General features: G+C 38.3%; 1 protein-coding gene across 1 annotated transcript; it reads left to right on the top strand.

Moving 5' to 3' along the window:
• Positions 1-723: 723 nt before the first annotated feature.
• On the top strand, positions 724-2,434 carry LOC149597365 (uncharacterized). The gene is made up of 5 exons (XM_089860892.1): positions 724-1,078; positions 1,138-1,306; positions 1,440-1,657; positions 1,723-2,042; positions 2,100-2,434. The coding sequence occupies exons 1-5, from the start codon at positions 929-931 to the stop codon at positions 2,308-2,310; spliced, it is 1,068 nt and encodes a 355-aa protein (XP_089717018.1). The 5' UTR covers positions 724-928; the 3' UTR covers positions 2,311-2,434.
• Positions 2,435-14,707: the final 12,273 nt, after the last annotated feature.

Genomic DNA, 14,707 nt, shown 5'->3' on the forward strand with positions numbered 1-14,707 from the left:
AATTAATTGGAGAATATTTTGGAAAAGGTGGCAGCTAACTATTAGGAGAATATTTTGGAAAAGGTGGCAGCTAATTAGTAGGAGAATGTTTTGGAAAAGGTGGCAGCTAATTAGTAGGAGAATGTTTTGGAAAAGGTGGCAGCTAATTAGTAGGAGAATGTTTTGGAAAAGGTCTTAGCTAATTAGTAGGAGAATGTTTTGGAAAAGGTGGCAGCTAATTAATAGCAGAATATTTTGGAAAAGGTGGCAGCTAATTAATAGCAGAATATTTTGGAAAAGGTGGCAGCTAATTAATAGGAGAATATTTAGGAAAATGTGGCAGCTAATTAATTGGAGAATATTTTGGAAAAGGTGGCAGCTAACTATTAGGAGAATATTTTGGAAAAGGTGGCAGCTAAATAGTAGGAGAATGTTTTGGAAAAGGTGGCAGCTAATTAATAGCAGAATATTTTGGAAAAGGTGGCAGCTAATTAATAGGAGAATATTTTGGAAAAGGTGGCAACGAATTATTGGGACCATTGCTTTGGAAAAGGTGGCAACGAATTATTGGGACCATTGCTTTGGAAAAGGAGGCAGTTAATTAGGTAACCAAATAATCACGAGACCAAATAGTCCCGAGACCAAATAATCACGATACCAAATAGTCCCGAGACCAAATAATCACGATACCAAATAGTCCCGAGACCAAATAATCACGATACCAAATAGTTCCGAGACCAAATAATCACGATACCAAATAGTCCCGAGACCAAATAATCACGATACCAAATAGTCCCGAGACCAAATAGTACCGAGACCAAATCGGTGAGACCAATTAGTCCCGCGACCAAATCGGCGAGACCAAAATGGAGAGACCAAATTGTCCTGCTCCGAACTGTACGAGTTTGCCTGTTAATCTATACTCTGGTTTAAGAAATCAAATTTTATCATGATTCCCGGGCCACTGACGATTTTCGATGGTCGACAGGAGTATTTCAGTCCGTCTCCGGTGTACGAAACGGCTAGGATGATTATCGTGTCGGCCTCCCCCAAAAGAGTCGTGTCCACATCCTTATCTTTCTTAAATATGGACACTCCAGTAAATTTTGCAATCGAGTCGCTTCCCAATTCATTGAACTACATTATTCCCTTAATTAGGTGGTGATTTTAATGGTGTTTACCTTGATGCTTTTGTCACTTTTGCTCGTCATTCACTCCGTCGTAACCAACAAATACCAATCGGTGTCCACCAAGAAAGTTGTCAAGAAGCTGGCCCAAGAATCCCTGGAAAATGTCTGGGAGAACGCCTCGCTCTTGTGCGCCGAACGTAAGCAATCCAGAGCTTGTTTACATTTGATAAAGAAATTTCCCATTACTTCAGATTTCCACAATCCAATTAGCGGAGAATACCACCGAAAGATGGCTAGCGCTTTAATCTGACATAACTACATTCCCTACAGCTATTCCCTCCATTTTGCCCCACGTTACTCGTCGTCTGCTCGCTTCGTCGTGGCTGATCGGAGTGACTTTCATTCTGTTTTTCTTGAGTTGTTTCTTGCGCACGGAGTTCACGACGGAAAGCTACAATTGCATCGATACCCTCTCGGACTTGATCAAATCGGGAATTCCACCTGTCATGTTCGAAGAATCTGGAACCCTCGAGTATCTGAAAGTATTGGTAAATAGACGTTTCCGTGTTAAATTATTCTCCTCTTCGGAAGTCATTGTTGCGTATATTTATAGGCAACGCGGGATCCAGTTGTTAAAGAATGGCTTGACGCGCTGGATAAGAAGAGCATTTACACCAGGCCTGAGGAATATTTTGCGCTTGACGCGTACATTCCTCTTCTTTCTGGAGAAAAAGCTCTGATCACGAGAGACACTTTTCTGATTTGGTTCTTGGGACAATTCTTGACTTTCGATTACGAGAATAAAGAATTCTTCCTGAGCCACGGAGGACTTTACTTTTCGCGACAAGAACTGGCCTTCGAATACTTGCACCTCATGTTCAACGCCACTTGGATGAGAAACAACCCCATCATTCACGAGCTCGTCCAACTGATGTCCGTAAGAATTTTGTCGTAAAATGATTAAGGGGCTTGAGGAATGTTTTATTGCAGCGTGGAACCGTTATTCGAAACGCAAGCGTTGGACTATCTGGATCTTGAGATGCGTCATTTATATGGGCATGTCACTTGGAAGAGACCAATGAAAAGCGCGGCTGATTTGGACCTGAGCAGCGTCAGCGTTCCCTTCTACTTACTTTTCACGCTGTTGTCGGGAACAGTAGCCGTGCTCATTACCGAAATTATCTTCAACCACTTTGCTTAGACGTTAAATATTTAATATGTCACGAGACGAATTCGATTTTGTTGAAACGCAAAAAATAATTTTCCACTTCAATATAGAACACCAGCAACGTAACAACTCCATTCTACGTCACTTTCAATTTTACCTTTAACTAGGTGGTAATTACGCACTAAAAGATCATTAAGGTTTAAAAAAATAATTGCAATATAGTCTAGAATTAACTAGCAGTCCAATACAGATTAAATGTCTTATATTAATTGACACTGGGATATACAGTCCATCAATAGTGAAGGAGTGTGTATATTGGGCCCAACTGACTGAAAAGTATCTAAGAACATGGGTTGTACAACATTTGGTTATACCCTTCTGCTGAGTAAAGGTACAAAACGGTTTTAGATAGTTCAAAAACAAGCTGGTCCCTCGGTTTAAAGTCGTACTCTACATTGTTGGATATTTTCTTGTTTTAGGGGCCAATGTTTGGGGGCTGTACAATCCATGTTATTTTATACTTTCCACTCAGTTGGGCCCAATAAACACGCTCATTAACATAGCACCCTATATATATCGTTTTTGTCTTAAAGACAAAAAGTACACTGGAAATTCCGGTTGAAAACTGAAAAACGCACATGTTGAATTTGACTTCAAAAGGTAGATGCAAATAAAAATTGGTTTTTAAATGTAAAAGTTCATCGTTATTTAAAAACATCTTCTCGAATTAGAAAAATATTTCCAAGTGCATGCCCACTTCTTAAGAGTAACGTAACTGAGAATTTTCAGCCCTGAGCGTTGATTATTATTAAGTTAGTCCATTGCCGCCTCTATTATAAGGCCGGAGCGCGCGGCTCCCGAGGTAGGGAACATTCGCGGGGGGGATGAAACCTCACTTCTCCGATAGACGGAGCTCGTTTGGAAAGAATTTAAAAAATTAAATGGCGCGTAAATTCAAAGTCTTGTAATGGTTCCTTTGCAAGAAAGACGAATTATATAAGTTTTTGGCTTATCTTCTCTAGGAATTAGAAAACTAAATATAAACAGAGTAGCTTTAAAAGATTTTATTTTGTTTTATAAGAGTAACAAGAATTCTTATTTTGATTTATAAAGTGACAATTTTTATTTTGATTTATAACAGTGACAATTTTTATTTTGATTTATAACAGTGACAATTTTTATTTTGATTTATAACAGTGACAATTTCTGTTTTGATTTATAAGAGTAACAATTTTTATTTTTATTTATAAGAGTGACAATTTTTATTTTGATTTATAAGAGTACATTTTAAACTTTGATTACTTTCTGGATAAAGGTTTTGAATTTAATTTCTTAAAAGCTCCGTATTGGTCAGTAATATCTTTAGCATAATTATTTAAAAGTGGTCTCAAAAACTTTTCTAACAATACCTTTGCAAATTTTATATTGCCACAATTGCACTGTAATGGTTGACAGAAATAAGGCAATAAAATATCCATGTAACTCTCTAGAACATGGCTTCGTGGGAATAAATGTAAAGACAACTGAACAAATTCATCGACACTAGCTAATAAGGCAATCAACAGTCTCGTGGGATATTTAAGCCCTCCTCGATCCAGTGCACTTATAAGCGCGTGCTGTCGTGAATTAGATGCTGCAGTAATAACTTTATTGAGGCAATCCCAGCACTCGGAATTTTCTTCGGCAATCCGAACAATGTATCCTCCGATCATGGCGGTTGAAATTGATTTTATTGTTACTACCGTGTTGTCAGTAATAGCAGAAGTGGTATGAGACTAGAAGTGAAGGGCTCTAGCATTGGTAATAGATCCTGGCACTAGTGAACAAATTTGAGGATTTTATGCCGATTCCCACGCGCTAAAACTAGAGAGAGAAAAATTGGTCGAGTTCCAAAAACATTTCCTACCCCCTTCCCCTCAACCTAAAGCCGCAGAACACGGACCCGGCTCCTTGAATCTAGTTCGGCCGTCTACCACCGCGAGCGTCTCACGTTTTGGAGGGAAAAATTCTGAAACCGCCACTAGAGGGCCAACCGTTTGTGTTTTATCAAGTCTTTTCACTAATGCCGAGTGAAGAATTTGGTTAGCTCAATACTTCTAGTATCATACCACTTCTGGTAATAGTTAGCTTCCCCATTCTCATTAATATCATCTTTAAAGAATTTGTCAAGACAATAACTTGCATGCCACGTTCACTTCCTCCAACAGCATGTGATTGACACAGTTCTCCTCGACCTTCGTTGGTTATAACTGGCCTTGAAATTGATCGCCGGCTGCAGTTAGATGATCCGAAGTCGGTGCTTTTAAAATGCCTGCTACAAATTTTCAGTTCAGAACTTCCGTGCAGGAAGGTTTCAAGATAAGCCGAATTCCCTCCAAATATTGTATATATCCATTTTTGCCTTAATGTTTGGTCTTTCGGAAATGAATGAAAGGTAATGCGTCTATTATCACAAAGTCTCTTCCTTCCCTTCTGATGGCAATCTGGTGCAGCGCATTTTACCATTTTGTAGTTTTTTTCAAATTCTAATTACTCCTTTGAATTACATCCTAACATTGAATTAAAACTAAATTAGTAAATTTTAAGCCTTGGTTAAATGTGAATAATAGCTACCCTAACCCGAAGCAAGACAAGGTTACCAAATAATTAGGTTATAATCTATATTGCCCAATTCCCTACATTGATTTTACAATCACACAAGTTTTAAACATTTAAATTAATCTTACCATTTAATGAATTGAGGAACGGTAACGAACCGACTTCGCACACTCCTTGTACTGACGTCCCCAGAGACCCAACAAGCTAACCGGCCCTGCCGTTGAACGGTTGAAGCCGCGCGAAAAGCCTCAGGTTTAAAAATTATGACGTCACATTTTTGTCCAAACGAGCGCCTCTCGCGACAGAAAGCGGCGAATTAAAATGTTAGATTTTGAGAGGGGAAATATCGCGCGCTCCGGCCTTATACAATAGAGGCGGCAATGGTACTATATAACAACTAGCCTCGTACTATATAACAACTAGCCTCGTACTATATAACAACTAGCCTCGTACTATATAACAACTAGCCTCGTACTATATAACAACTAGCCTCGTACTATATAACAACTAGCCTCGTACTATATAACAACTAGCCTCGTACTATATAACAACTAGCCTCGTACTATATAACAACTAGCCTCGTACTATATAACAACTAGCCTCGTACTATATAACAACTTGCCTCGTACTATATAACAACTAGCCTCGTACTATATAACAACTAGCCTCGTACTATATAACAACTAGCCTCGTACTATATAACAACTAGCCTCGTACTATATAACAACTAGCCTCGTACTATATAACAACTAGCCTCGTACTATATAACAACTAGCCTCGTACTATATAACAACTAGCCTCGTACTATATAACAACTAGCCTCGTACTATATAACAACTAGCCTCGTACTATATAACAACTAGCCTAGTACTATATAACAACTAGCCTCGTACTATATAACAACTAGCCTCGTACTATATAACAACTAGCCTCGTACTATATAACAACTAGCCTCGTACTATATAACAACTAGCCTCGTACTATATAACAACTTGCCTCGTACTATATAACAACTTGCCTCGTACTATATAACAACTTGCCTCGTAGTATATAAAAAATTGCCTAGTACTATATAACAACTAGCCTCGTACTATATAACAACTAGCCTCGTACTATATAACAACTAGCCTCGTACTATATAACAACTAGCCTCGTACTATATAACAACTAGCCTCGTACTATATAACAACTAGCCTCGTACTATATAACAACTAGCCTCGTACTATATAACAACTTGCCTCGTACTATATAACAACTAGCCTCGTACTATATAACAACTTGCCTCGTACTATATAACAACTTGCCTCGTACTATATAACAACTTGCCTCGTACTATATAACAACTTGCCTCGTACTATATAACAACTTGCCTCGTACTATATAACAACTTGCCTCGTACTATATAACAACTTGCCTCGTACTATATAACAACTTGCCTCGTACTATATAACAACTTGCCTCGTACTATACAGGGTTGCTTCGGTATTTGTGGCCAATAGCTTCTATGGGATAGTATTATTCCACTGAAAATAGTATATTGTGTTGCAGGATTGATAACGTGAATAATAGATATGTAATGCAATAGACTGCTGTAATCGTAATAATGTTTAACGTATTGCCTACAGTTTAAAGGGAGGGTGAAGTAGAAAATCAAGTGATTTTTTATCGATTTTTCTACTAATTATAAGACCAGTCCGCATAGTCAAACATTCAGGAAATACTTCCGAATGATTTTGAAATTCAAATTAGGTTCAGATTTTAAGGATAATTTTAAAGAAGGTCCTCCGACCAATCGCGTAATGCCTTGCCTTTTTATTAACAAATTTCTCGTGGCACGCTCCATGTCTCGCGCCACGATTGTCACGTCGCGCGCGAATTTTATCAAATCTCATGATGAATTTTATCAAATCTCATGATAAATTTCATTCAACACGTAACATGCCACGAGAATTTTGTTAATAAAAAGGCAAGACGTTACGCGATTGGCCGGAGGACCTTCTTTAAAATTATCCTTAAAATCTGAACCTAATTTGAATTTTAAAATCATTCGGAAGTATTTCCTGGATGTTTGACTATGCAGACTGGTCTTATAATTAGTAGAAAAATCGATAAAAAATCACTTGATTTTCTACTTCACCCTCCCTTTAAACTGTAGGCAATACGTTAAACATTATTTCGATTACAGCAGTCTATTGCATTACATATCTAATATTCACGTTATCAATCCTGCAACACAATATGGTAGGACACATACTATTTTCAGTGGAATAATACTATCCCATAGAAGCTATTGGCCACAAATACCGAAGCCACCCTGTATAACAACTTGCCTCGTACTATATAACAACTTGCCTCGTACTATATAACAACCTAGCAAGTACATAACTTTGGCCGAAACGGCGTTCCATACAATACTACCCAACGTCACTCCGTCCGTGAAAAAATTACCCTCTCAAAAATATTTTTGGCGCCAAGCCCGGCTTGAAAGGGGGGAAAATATTTCCCCAAAACTAGTCGGAAAACGGCGGGGTTGGAACAAAATTTCCACACTGAAGACGGCCAGGGTATAAACTAGTGATGCCACGAATATTCGGTTACTATTCGGTATTCGGCCATTTTTTTCGTATTCGGTATTCGGCCGAATATTTCGTAATATTCGGCCGAATACCGAATCTCCAATCATGAAGGAAAAAAAACGGAAAAATTACTAAAAAATTATTTATTTCAATAACAATTTTTACTTTAATATTTATAATCTACCAGTGGTAAGTTGTGATGAATAAAAGAAAGCATATAGTGACACGATCTACTCGCAAATAAACCAAAAACCTAAAAACGCTATAGACGGGTCCTATAGTGTTAAAGAGAGCGCGTCGAAAAATCGTTACTTCCCCTTTTCATTCCCTCCTTCCCGAGTATATCACCAACGTTGAAAGCTTCCGCGCAGGCGCGCTGTAGCAGAGGCGGTAGAGAGCGGATCTAAACCATGGAAGAACTACGCGAGTTCTTCCATGTCTAAACAGTGTATCCCTCTTTCTGCTTGCGCGCCAATATTGCGCAGAGCAGTAATCGCGTTACAGCTAGTGCCGAGAGGAGAGGAGAGTTTTCCCACGTGACCCTACATTTCGCGTAGCCGTCTGCCTATTCACCTCACCATTCCATACCCTTCTTCTTCCATGATGAGACCTGTCCCATTGCGGTCCGTGCGGGGATGTACGTATTTCGCGGAACGGGTTACAGCTCATAACCGGTTTCGCGCGAGTTGCACATATCTCACGCCCGAATATTCGGTGATTCGGCCGAGAGCATGGCCGAATATTCGGTATTCGGCAAAATCAATATTCGCGGCATCACTAGTATAAACCGTTACATCTCAGTACTTCGAGGGGGATTATGGACTTTTGCTTTTAATTAAACGATAACAAGATCAACTAAAACATATTACAACTAATAAATAAATTAAAGGTGAGGGTGAGTAGAGTACAGGAACTGTCATTCATGATAACCAAAACTAGACTGCGCCTTTTCCCAACTCCAAAAAGAAGCTTACCCTGGATTCCTGGAATAGGCTTGAGCTATTGGGACGCCACTAGTGGTCAATTTAAATATTAGGTCAAAGTTCATTTTCTCACAGACGCTGACAAACATCCACTGTTTTTAAGACCTATCACTACTTTACAAACCTTAAAGGGATAGAATCGATGTTTTGGCTACTAATGAAAAGATTTCATATTTTAAAATCAGATAGAACCTAAAATTACGTTTTCAAAAATATATATATATTGATACTTTTAATAACTTAACTATTTTTAATTAATTTTTAAAAGTATTGTTTTTTGGGACTGCTCCGATCACTACCCCCTCCTGCGTCCTTTGGCAAAAACACGGTTGAAACATCTACCCACCCCTCCATACGCTCCTCTTGTTTGAAGATATGGTAGCTTTACGACTAACAGTAGTTTTCATACTATTTCACTTGTGGATCACAAATAAACTTGGCCTTGACTTTTATTTCGATTTACGTGTTTTGAGAGGCGTGAAAGAAGCTAAATAGTTTCATAGCAATTAAATCGTTTAAGTAAGAGGTTTAGCACATTTAATTTGAAAAATAAATCTTAAAAGCTTGAATTTAGGGCCACTTAGAATAAAAAAATCGATCATGGAAACTAAGCCTTGCCAAAATGTCGTAGAAAGTGCGTTGTTTTTGACTGTACCAATACAGACTCGGACAAATCTCTGTCATTTCATAGTCTACCAAGTAACGAATTATCCGAACTTGAATTTTCCTCACTTGACTCACGAATTTCGAAAGATTCAACCGAGTCTAAACTATCGGATTCTACTACAGAGTCAGGCCCGTCTGATATTTCGGATTCCGAGCTAAGACTCGACGTCGACGATGACATTTTCTATTTGGCTCCTGTAGCAGACGACGGAAAAAAAAACCTACTATCCTCAACTTGAGTTCCCCTACATTCTCCTATTACCAAACAACCAATGAATCAAGAGACATTTACAACGTCATAGTGTGAAAAACAAGTCGGGCAGTATTTCGCGGCTAGTTTGAATTTCAAAATATCTAACGTACTTTTCTTAATTTTAAACGTTTTAATTCGATTTTTTTTGGCACACATAATTTTAGGCACATTTTTTTTACCTAAAACTGCCCTCATCTTGTACTAGTCGGAAAACGTTGATCCTATCCCTTTAAGTGAACAGTCATCTTCTAATTTAAATTTTTTGCAATTATTGGGAAAATTAAGTTTCAGACAGCTTAATTTGTATTTGCTTCTTTTAAGCGCAAGATGGCGCAAAAAAGTGACCTTTAAAGGGGGGAAAATTGCTTGCCGACTTTTGCGCTTTGCTTTGAGACTGGATGTTGATAATAAAACAACTTACTAAAAGACTATCGCTGCAAACATTAATTTTATTTTGAAAGCAAGATGGTGCTAAAGATGGTCTCTAAAGGAAGGAAAACCGCTACTTGGATATGACAGAATTTAAGTAGTGAGGTACCGCACATCATAAGAACGCAGACGATAAAATAAAACTGTCGGTTAATTTTTTCAATCATAATCGCGAAGCCGATGGCTCAAAAGATAAAATTGTTCTGCCGCGTTAATGAATAGCGGCGCCCTCTATAAAGAAACGCTTGACTACTCTGGACCCGTTTCCTTCAGGACCGAGCGACCGCCAATCTCAAACGAAAATCAATATCCCCCCAAAAAAAAATATTTGCAATTTTTTTATTTTTTTTTCTTGCGCCTCATAAGGCTATTTTCGGAAGTTCCATCAATCCAAAGCAAATAGAATTAAAAGAAAGCAATTGAGAACTGGGTAGTTTAATGAAACATTGGCTTGTGTGTTCTCAGTAAAATAAACACACACCAAACAAATCTTGATATATTTCTTTCTCAGCTTACTCTCAAAATCAATCAATTAGATCTTTACTTCAATATTACTTTTTAATCTCATCCCTAAAAAACAATTGATTCGACTTTCGATGTTTTGATTTCTTGGAGTTATCAAAGGTTTCGTAATGAAAACCTGGTTGGTAATTGTAATTCGGTTTACAGAAGTACTCTCCTTGATATCCAAATGCGAGTTTTCCCTTAGTATGCCGATAGGGAATGGATCAGCAAAGAGTTCTACGTTGTTACTTTGGATCTCCTTACATCCTCACTGTTTATTTGCCTTTGGTAATAGAGACTGCATTTGATAGTTGATTGTGACTTCGGGGGAGTTTTGGTGTTAGTGTCTTATGTATTTCGATGCTTATCGTCGCTTATATTTAAAGAAGAGTCTGCTGAAGTCATCGCTTTTCTAAGCGTTGGCTCCTCATTATGGGCTTCCCAAAAGAAATAAGCCCTAAGGCAAACTTCCCTCATTCAACCCTTGGCTTCTACCATATTAAGAGCCACTCTATTCTAAAGGATTGAACGCCCGCTAATAACACCACGAGGATCTTAAATAAGGACACTCTTGTATGGCTGTATGTATGCATTTACGTACTAGCTGTACAGCTCAATCTATAGATGCCCTGACTAACCATTGCCGCCTCTATTGTATAAGGCCGGAGCGCGCGATATTTCCCCTCTCAAAATCTAACATTTTAATTCGCCGCTTTCTGTCGCGAGAGGCGCTCGTTTGGACAAAAATGTGACGTCATAATTTTTAAACCTGAGGCTTTTCGCGCGGCTTCAACCGTTCAACGGCAGGGCCGGTTAGCTTGTTGGGTCTCTGGGGACGTCAGTACAAGGAGTGTGCGAAGTCGGTTCGTTACCGTTCCTCAATTCATTAAATGGTAAGATTAATTTAAATGTTTAAAACTTGTGTGATTGTAAAATCAATGTAGGGAATTGGGCAATATAGATTATAACCTAATTATTTGGTAACCTTGTCTTGCTTCGGGTTAGGGTAGCTATTATTCACATTTAACCAAGGCTTAAAATTTACTAATTTAGTTTTAATTCAATGTTAGGATGTAATTCAAAGGAGTAATTAGAATTTGAAAAAAACTACAAAATGGTAAAATGCGCTGCACCAGATTGCCATCAGAAGGGAAGGAAGAGACTTTGTGATAATAGACGCATTACCTTTCATTCATTTCCGAAAGACCAAACATTAAGGCAAAAATGGATATATACAATATTTGGAGGGAATTCGGCTTATCTTGAAACCTTCCTGCACGGAAGTTCTGAACTGAAAATTTGTAGCAGGCATTTTAAAAGCACCGACTTCGGATCATCTAACTGCAGCCGGCGATCAATTTCAAGGCCAGTTATAACCAACGAAGGTCGAGGAGAACTGTGTCAATCACATGCTGTTGGAGGAAGTGAACGTGGCATGCAAGTTATTGTCTTGACAAATTCTTTAAAGATGATATTAATGAGAATGGGGAAGCTAACTATTACCAGAAGTGGTATGATACTAGAAGTATTGAGCTAACCAAATTCTTCACTCGGCATTAGTGAAAAGACTTGATAAAACACAAACGGTTGGCCCTCTAGTGGCGGTTTCAGAATTTTTCCCTCCAAAACGTGAGACGCTCGCGGTGGTAGACGGCCGAACTAGATTCAAGGAGCCGGGTCCGTGTTCTGCGGCTTTAGGTTGAGGGGAAGGGGGTAGGAAATGTTTTTGGAACTCGACCAATTTTTCTCTCTCTAGTTTTAGCGCGTGGGAATCGGCATAAAATCCTCAAATTTGTTCACTAGTGCCAGGATCTATTACCAATGCTAGAGCCCTTCACTTCTAGTCTCATACCACTTCTGCTATTACTGACAACACGGTAGTAACAATAAAATCAATTTCAACCGCCATGATCGGAGGATACATTGTTCGGATTGCCGAAGAAAATTCCGAGTGCTGGGATTGCCTCAATAAAGTTATTACTGCAGCATCTAATTCACGACAGCACGCGCTTATAAGTGCACTGGATCGAGGAGGGCTTAAATATCCCACGAGACTGTTGATTGCCTTATTAGCTAGTGTCGATGAATTTGTTCAGTTGTCTTTACATTTATTCCCACGAAGCCATGTTCTAGAGAGTTACATGGATATTTTATTGCCTTATTTCTGTCAACCATTACAGTGCAATTGTGGCAATATAAAATTTGCAAAGGTATTGTTAGAAAAGTTTTTGAGACCACTTTTAAATAATTATGCTAAAGATATTACTGACCAATACGGAGCTTTTAAGAAATTAAATTCAAAACCTTTATCCAGAAAGTAATCAAAGTTTAAAATGTACTCTTATAAATCAAAATAAAAATTGTCACTCTTATAAATAAAAATAAAAATTGTTACTCTTATAAATCAAAACAGAAATTGTCACTGTTATAAATCAAAATAAAAATTGTCACTGTTATAAATCAAAATAAAAATTGTCACTGTTATAAATCAAAATAAAAATTGTCACTTTATAAATCAAAATAAGAATTCTTGTTACTCTTATAAAACAAAATAAAATCTTTTAAAGCTACTCTGTTTATATTTAGTTTTCTAATTCCTAGAGAAGATAAGCCAAAAACTTATATAATTCGTCTTTCTTGCAAAGGAACCATTACAAGACTTTGAATTTACGCGCCATTTAATTTTTTAAATTCTTTCCAAACGAGCTCCGTCTATCGGAGAAGTGAGGTTTCATCCCCCCCGCGAATGTTCCCTACCTCGGGAGCCGCGCGCTCCGGCCTTATAATAGAGGCGGCAATGATAGTACTAGGCAATTTTTTATATACTACGAGGCAAGTTGTTATATACGTGGACTTAGATTTACTTTTTCGAAAAATTGGGAGAGGTGAAGACAGTAATGGCATCACTATATATATGAAAATAGCTACGCTAAGGAAAGAAATGTCATTTCCCTCGTGAGCTTGGACGGGGCAAAAAACGAGCGAAGCCGGTTTTAGGGGGACGAGAAGCAGCATTATATATTGGTGAAATTTCAGGGGTATTGTACCGCACCCCCCGATTGAGTGGTTTTCTATTGCACTTAGGCTGCGTTCAGTAACGCTCATTGTAGACCAAACGCGTTGAGCTCCGTTGATCAACGTGACGTCATGCTACTGAACGGTTTTTTGCGAACTTTGCGTTGTGTCGTCTGCTTACTGTTCATGGAAATGTATAAGCGAGGGCCTGCTAACCGAAATAAGAGAAAACTCTGACCAGTAACTTAGCCAAGGCTTAATCTTTAAAACCCAATAAGTTTTTAAGCTTCATAGATATAATCGAAAAAAATTCCATAAAATACTATCAGACATTATTCTTTCGCATTCAGTCGCTGCTACACCGATTTTATTAACATTTCCGAAATTATCCGTCAAATTAACCTCTCGAAATCCTTCAGGGAGATATGTTTCCGCCATTGCCACTACGTCACAAATTGCGTTGGTCAACGAAGTAATCGGCTCTTACAGCCGATGACTTCGATGCCTCTTCGCTTACAATCGTGACGTCAGACCGGAAGTTACGAAAATCGTTCAGTGGCGAATGCGCATTCAACGGAGCCTCCGTTGAGCGTTACTGAACGCGCCCGGGTAAAGTCTATACCGTTTGTAAAGAGGTCCAACGCCTATAGAGTGCTGTCAGAAGCCCCGGTTTGACGTCACCCACTATGTTCCCATAAAGAACAAGGCTCGTAATAGCAAAAGTGAATAGGCTACTACGTACAGAAAGTGAAGAACTTCCGCGTTGTTATGAAACGTGTTATTTCTCTCGCTCTCTTAAACGTCCCCGCCTTAGCGGAAAACCACAGTAACGCGGCGGCGAATCACTTGTACCTTTGTATCCCTACCTCTTGAAGTTATAGTTCCTTGTACACGTGACTATTAGACCGAGTGGGGAAAGGTATAGCCCCTCCCATTGACATGCGCGGTAACCACTGGATGTTTTACTTCCAACAGCAACACGTAGATGGCGGGAAAAATCTATCCTATGGCGCGAAATTGAAATTGCTTCATTTTAGAACATTGGTCTTGCTACAGATAATGTTAGTTCGAATCTTAATAAAAAGATGAATATTCGTGGTATTATATAGATTTTAAAATATATTTCTCGCCATGTTTTAAACAACATACACATGGTTTATTACAAAACAATATAAGTTAATATTTTTAAGTACATGAGTTTTTATTATTATTGTATAATTATGGGAATAAGTTGTCTTTAGGATTTAAATTTATTATTTCTTAAATAAATATGAGTTGTAAATGTCCAATCCCGAGTTTCAGAAGCACAGAAATGGACGTATATTTCCCAAATAATCCCAACGTTAGGAAACAATGTTTAAATTTATCGGTGGACCAAGCAATGATGCCTTAAAAGGATAATACCG

This window comes from Phalangium opilio, unplaced genomic scaffold (genome assembly GCF_054372755.1).
Source record: "Phalangium opilio isolate 3A_F unplaced genomic scaffold, DU_Popi_V2 ptg000360l_1, whole genome shotgun sequence".
NCBI classification, from domain to species: Eukaryota; Metazoa; Arthropoda; class Arachnida; order Opiliones; family Phalangiidae; genus Phalangium; species Phalangium opilio.

Bases quoted from the DNA above. Each gene is read 5' to 3' on its own strand.
- LOC149597365 (XM_089860892.1), top strand. From the start codon at position 929: ATGATTCCCGGGCCACTGACGATTTTCGATGGTCGACAGGAGTATTTC. The intron at 1,307-1,439 runs GTAAGCAATCCA...CATTCCCTACAG, and splicing joins CTCGCTCTTGTGCGCCGAAC to CTATTCCCTCCATTTTGCCC. The intron at 2,043-2,099 runs GTCCGTAAGAAT...GTTTTATTGCAG, and splicing joins CACGAGCTCGTCCAACTGAT to CGTGGAACCGTTATTCGAAA.